The sequence below is a fragment of the Corylus avellana genome, chromosome 2, assembly GCF_965113065.1.
Source record: "Corylus avellana chromosome 2, dhCorAvel1.hap1.2, whole genome shotgun sequence".
Taxonomy (NCBI): Eukaryota; Viridiplantae; Streptophyta; class Magnoliopsida; order Fagales; family Betulaceae; genus Corylus; species Corylus avellana.
This window is the reverse complement of record NC_142491.1, coordinates 11,385,850-11,392,656: the sequence shown is the minus strand read 5'-3', so window position 1 is coordinate 11,392,656 and position 6,807 is coordinate 11,385,850. Positions and strand designations below refer to the sequence as shown.

At 37.1% G+C, this 6,807-nt stretch overlaps 1 protein-coding gene across 1 annotated transcript; it reads left to right on the top strand.

Moving 5' to 3' along the window:
- Window positions 1-3,460: 3,460 nt before the first annotated feature.
- LOC132189063 (scarecrow-like protein 6) lies at window positions 3,461-6,574 on the top strand. The gene is made up of 2 exons (XM_059603552.2): window positions 3,461-3,708; window positions 3,979-6,574. Exon 2 carries the CDS (start codon window positions 3,979-3,981, stop codon window positions 6,217-6,219), a length of 2,241 nt encoding a protein of 746 aa, XP_059459535.2. The 5' UTR covers window positions 3,461-3,708; the 3' UTR covers window positions 6,220-6,574.
- The last annotated feature ends 233 nt before the right edge of the window (window positions 6,575-6,807 follow it).

Here is a 6,807-nt window from a genome sequence, read left to right as displayed (position 1 = left end):
ATAACAAAGACAAAAGAGTTTGCCAAACACCTCGAAAATTCCCAAAACCCATCATTCTCTGACTACAAGTGCCTGCTGAAGATGAATTGTTGTGGGGAAGAAATAAATGACATCACCTCAATAATAATAAGAGTGACAGAAAAATCTTATTGATCTAATTACAACGTGTTTTTCAAATTAAATTATTGCATTTTTAATACATATTGATTTAATAAACGAAATTTTTGGAACACAATTTAAAAAATAATAATAATATTATTATAAATGAAAAGGACTCCGACCAGCAAGCCCTTTTGGTTGTCTTGCTTTTCAATGTTATTTCATCAATCATGAAGTCGATATTATTGTTCTTTTTAAAAAAGCAACTTGTTTAGGAAAAAGATTATTTATTGCAATTAATTAGAGAAGACTTTGAATAGAAAAAATAAAAATAAATAAATAAATTAGAGAAGACTTTTGTTTTGTATTGTAATTCATCCGGATTTTGCTAGGATCGTGTCCTTTTTATGGGAGGGCACTACCTTTATATACGAGCTTAATGCACCTACGATTATCAAACAATCAATCCTACTAACTTGCTTGATTGCTATTTTATAGTTTGGTGGATTTACATTAAACAATATTTAGTGAGATTGATACAATGAATAATAACTCTAGATCCAAACGGTTGACAATCTGGCAGTCCGCAATTTCGAGCTTGTTTGGGATTGCGTTTAAGAAATAGAGCTTTTAAGTTAAAAAACGCTCTTTGACAAAAGCTTCATTTTTAAGCTTTTGCCAAAAGTGCGTTTTGCCAATTTTTAAGTTTTTTGGACATTTAAAAGGGTTTTTAATTTTTCTACCAAACAAGGTTTTTTTTTTTTTTTTTTTTTTTTTTTTTTTTTTTTTTTCAAACGGACTTTTTGAGTGTTAAAAGCACTTTTAAACCACTCAAATGCTATCCCAAACAGGTTCATATTAAAAAACAACTATTAAAAAAAATCTCCTGTAGTTTCCAAATCCATTTTATAAGAAAAATATATATATATATATATTAGATTGATAGTTAATTTCAAGAGATTTAAAATCCCCTCCCAAGAAACATAGAGAATTCTAGGCCCAAATCATTTCGGGAAGATACAACTTTTATTGAACATTGTAATTAACCATAAGTTGACAATAATCGTAATTAGTATAAATAGTTTATAATTTTTTTTCTTTCTTCTCAAATGTTGTTAAAGTATAGAATAAGTTTTTTTAACTGTCATTTTTTGTGTTCAAAATAAATTATATGTGTTTCCACAAAGGCTAAACTCTATTTATATGTAGTTTAAACAATGGGAAACTATATTATTCTCTAACTATCACTTTATTTGCAATTTTTGTTTTTTTTTTTTGGGGGGTGATATTCTCCCTAATTTATCATTGGATTGCAATATTTTCCTTCCACATCAAAAATGAAAAAAAAAAATGATGAAAAAAAGGGGACAAAAATTAGGAAATGGTAGATTGGAGGTTTTTTTTTTTTTTTTTTTTTTAATTTTATTTTATCATTTTGAATAGAGAAATTAAAACATTGTAATTTCAATAATGCATTAAAGAACATTGCAAATAGAGTGATAGTCAAAGAGAATTAAAAAAAAAAATCATTATGATTACCTTAAAAAAAAGGGGTCCATTATTATCAAAAGAAAATATGTTTTCCATGAACCTAAATCTTGATCCAAAATATTAATATTTGTTACTGTTTATTGATGATGACTTGGTATTCTAATAAAGCTCTTTTTTTTTTTTTTTTTTTTTTCAATGGTATAAGATTTGAAAAGACACATTGGTTATTTTTGGTTGAAGTTTCCCCTTTTTTATTTTTTAAATTCAATGTGGGGGAGGGGAAGTTGAAATGTTCCTAATTTTTAGAAACAAATTATATTATATAAATTTAAAAAGAAAAAAGAAAAGAAAAAACGATTTTGCTTTTTACAAAACAAAAATGCTAGATCTACAATTGATTTACAACTATTTTTTAGTTATTGAAGGGTGTTAAAATTATTTTTTTAAGTAATTGACATGGCTCTTAAATGGTGGCACGTGTTAAAAAATTGTATAAAGAGTTAAAAGCCAATTATAAGTCTAGCATTAGTCTAAGAAATATGCTTGAAGTAATAATTGGCGTGTCAACAGCAAGAGACTTATAATAAAAATTGTAATACCCTTAAGAGCACTCATTTGTTAAGTATAATTTCAAAAGAGTAAAACTCGTCTATTTTCAATCGAAAATAAGATTTTTTCTCAATTTCAAATGAAACGGAAAGTATCTATTTCATGATTTTGATTTAAAATTAGTTTTCTAGCCTTATATATGATATCAAAATTTGCATATCTTTTAAATAATTTAAATAATGTTACATTTTATATATACAGTTAGATATAAAAGCTTTAAAATTATTTTCATTTGAAAGCTTGATTAAATTTGGACCCACACGTCCCCATCTAATGACCTAAGCACATGAGCAGCACCTGATTATAACCATAAAGAAAGACTTAAAAGCGTCAACATCTGGACAAATTTACCCTGTTCTTTTTCCATGTATGACTAACTTATCCTCGTAAGTATTCAAAATGACAAATACACCCTTGCTTTATCAGCAAAAAGCCCAAATCAGAGGTTAGTAGCTGGATCTAAAATCACGTTTATTTTTAATTTGTCAAAGACATAAAACTCTCAATCTCAGCCACACGTTTTAATCTCAAACAAAATATCTCATCCGTCAAATCTGTCTCGATATTTTCAAAACCCCAAAAAGCCTCTCATTATCTCGTGTCGTCAGATTCAGTTTCGAAAACCTAGCCAGCAGAGGTTGTTGTAGGTCAATTACTGTTATACCCCTGAATTTACTTACCCTTGAGTAAGATTTACACTTGGAAAGACAGAAAGCACCTAGGGCAGTATGGGAATATGAGTTAATTATGAAAACCCACTGACCCAATTCACCTTTCCTCTGTCTCGTTGGTCCCTGTGAAAAGAAAATAAGAAAAAGAAATAACACTGAGAAGCAGTAATCCACGCGCCCATGAGAAAGTGTACAATTTCTACTCCAAGATATGCTGAGCATTTTATAAAATCATTTATTTAAAATCTAAGAATTTTTTTTTTCCCCCTTAAAAAATATGGGTCTGTTGATTTGATTCGTGAAAATGACCTAAAATTATTATTATTTTTTATTTTTGGATAACTGTTTGAGGTGTAATATTGTCACAAATGCTCTTATTTGTATGTGTTACACTTTCACGCGCTATGTGTGAGAGTAGGGGTGGAGAGAGTGATAGAGACCCTACTAGGGGAGATAACTACGTCTACAGACAAAAGCCACATAAATAAAAAAAAAAAATTTATAAATGAGAAAACATTAAAAAAATATATAGAGAGAGAAAGGGTGAGAGAGAGAAAGAGAGAGAGAGAGAGAGAGCACTTTACCACTTTTATATGTTGCACGCATCCATAGCAGAAGACACAAGGAAGACAGAGTGCTCCAAAGAGAGAAGAAAGAAAACCCCACCAAAGTGTTTATTTTTTTCCTAAACCAAAGCACAAGAAGGAGGAGGAGGAGATGATGCCAAAAATGGGTTTGAGCTATATTACAAAAATATAGAGCCCTTGGTGCAGAAGAGAGAAGAGAGAAGAAGAGAGGAAAGGGAGGGGAGAGAGGAGGAAGCAAGTGGCAGTTTGAGGTGTGTGGTGAAATGGGTTTCTTGAGCTCTGCATGCATCATGTAACACAGGTGTCTTTAATTTGTGTCAGAGTTTGAAACCTCCAAAATCTGATTTTGTTTTTTCAGGTCTTCAAGTCATAAATTTGAGACCAAACAAACCCATTTTTCCGTTTTGTGCTTTTTTTATTTTTAATATAAGTATTTGGTGGGGGGGTTCTTGTCTTCTAAAAGCTGGAGGTTTTTGGGTGTTTGAGTTTGTGGGTGTTGTTGTTGTTGTTGATTTTCTTAGATGAAGGCCATGCCCCTGCCCTTTGAGGAGTTTCAAGGGAAGGGGGTGTTAGATTTCTCTACTGCTTCTTCAGATTCACTGCCCCAGCACCACCAGCACCGTCAGCATCATCATCATCATCATCATCATCATCAACATCAGCATCAACAAAAGTGGCACATCAACAAAGAAAATTGCTATGTGGGCACTGAGCCCACCTCAGTTCTTGACACTAGAAGAAGCCCAAGCCCTCCCACTTCAACATCCACCCTGTCTTCCTCTCTCGGCCACGGCGGCGGCGGCGGCGGCTCCACTGACACCACCACCACCAACAACAACAACAACAACACAACCGGCGTGGCGGCGGCGGCGGCAGCGTCAGCAACAGCAGCCTCAGCCTCAGCCTCCGTCGAGAACCCGCCCCACCACGCCGGCGTCGACATAGGTGAAAAATGTGGGCTGAGAATGGAGGATTGGGAGGGCGTGTTGTCTGAGTCCCCACCTGGCCACGAGCAGTCCATTCTCCGGCTGATTATGGGGGATATTGAGGACCCATCTATGGGATTCAACAACATTGAATTCAACGCTGGTTTCGGCATCGTAGACCAAGCTACTAGCTTCGGTCTCGAACCCATTTCCGCAGCAAATTCCGTTCCCAACATTGATCCTTCTTTACCTCTGCCCTCTCCCGATTTTCCCTTCGGCAATGCAAGGTTTGGTTCGGTTTCCACTCCCAACCCGCACACCAACCATTTGTTCTCCGTTCCAGCAAGCAATCTTTTACCGGGCGTATTCCATCAACAACAGCTGCAAGCAATGGAAGCCGTGGATGAGAAGCCACAGATTTTCAATCCCCAGATGATAATCAATCAGAATCAAGCTCAGTATGCTCAAAACCCGGCTATGTTTATGCCTTTGACGTATGCCCAGTTGCAAGAGCACCAACTTCTTTCACCGCCGCCGGCGAAAAGGCTCAATCCCGGCGGTATTGGTTCAAACTATCCGGTCCCACCATCTGGGCCAGACATAATTTTTCGGCGACAACCGAGTCAGATGCTTCCTCAGCAACAGAGGCCAATGATGGCGGCGGCGAAGCAGAAGATGGCGAGCGATGAATTGGCGAGCCAGCAACAGCAGCAGCAGCAGCACCTTCTTCAGCAGGCCATAGTTGACCAGATACTAAAGGCAGCAGAGCTGATCGAAACAGGGAATTCGATACTCGCGCAAGGGATATTGGCGCGGCTCAATCACCAGCTCTCTCCAATCGGTAAGCCTTTCCAAAGGGCTGCTTTCTATTTCAAGGAGGCCTTGCAATTTCTCCTCCATATGAACACCACTGGTAATCCTTTGCCTTTGTCACCACAACCACCACCGCCTATTAGTCTCATATTGAAGATTGGTGCTTACAAGTCTTTTTCCGAGGTCTCCCCTGTTCTTCAGTTTGCCAATTTTACTTGTAACCAAGCCCTTCTTGAGGCCTTTGAAGGCTGTGATAGAGTTCACATTATAGACTTTGATATTGGTTTTGGTGGGCAATGGGCCTCTTTTATGCAGGAGCTCGCCTTGAGAAATGGCGGTGCTCCTGCTCTTAAAATCACTGCATTTGCATCCCCATCCACACACGATGAACTCGAGCTCGGTTTCACTCTAGAAAATCTGAAACATTTTGCTTCTGATATTAACATTGCATTTGAGTTCGAAATTGTGAACATTGAACACTTGAACTCCGGTCCTTGGCCACTACCACTTCGTTTCTCGGAGACTGAAGCGATTGCTGTGAATTTGTCAATTGTTTCCTTATGGAATTACCCTGTATCCCTTCCTTTGGTCCTCCGTTTTATAAAGCAGCTCTCCCCCAAAATTGTTCTCTCTTTGGATAGAGTCTGTGATCGAACCGATGCCCCATTTCCCCACCACATTATTCATGCCATTCAATCTTATTCGGGCCTGCTCGAATCGCTGGATGCTGTTAATGTGAACCCTGATGCCCTGCAAAAGATAGAGAAGTTTTTGCTGCAGCCGGGCATTGAGAAAATTGTTCTGGGCCGCTACCGTCTGCTCGATCGAACGCCTCCGTGGAAGAATGTATTTTTGTCATCTGGGTTCTCCCCCTTGACATTCAGTAACTTTACCGAGTCGCAAGCTGAGTGTCTGGTGCAGAGGACTCCGGTTCGAGGGTTCCACATCGAGAAGAAACAGTCTTCGCTTGTTCTCTGCTGGCAGCGGAAGGAGCTCGTCTCGGCTTCAGCTTGGAGGTGCTGAGAGGAAGGACGAGTAGCATTTTGGAAATGATTCCCACCAATTAATTTTCATTGCTAAGGTGCTTCATAACTTACTGTTTTAGTTGATCTTTTTTCAAATTACCAAGTCTGTGGTTCTCCTTTGCTAATTGTCTATGAGCTTTAGGCCTATTGTTCCCAATCAAGAAACCAAATATTTTAGTAACTGGATGGCTTTGTACAGTTGCTTATGTTTAGTCTCTTACTTTGAATATTGGTATTACTGTAATGTTGTTTTTTCATGTCTAAGGTGGTGGTGGTGGTTATTGTTTGTTGTACACTTGACAACAATGCAACCAAGTTATCAAGTAAAAAGAATTTAACCCTTCTGATATTAAGCCCTTTCTGCTTCATATATTTATTGAGCTTTTCAAAATTAGCATCATCGCATGCTTAATTTGATCCTTTTGCCTTCTTTTATGGGGATTAAGTAACAAATTCTTAGGAAGTTGTGAGTGATATCCCAAAATTGTCGCTGAATTTGGTTGTTCTGCTGGTTTCCGCATCATTTGCAGAGAGGAAAATAGTTCCTTGATTTTGAATATGCAATTCTCAAGCGTGGGAGAAGAGA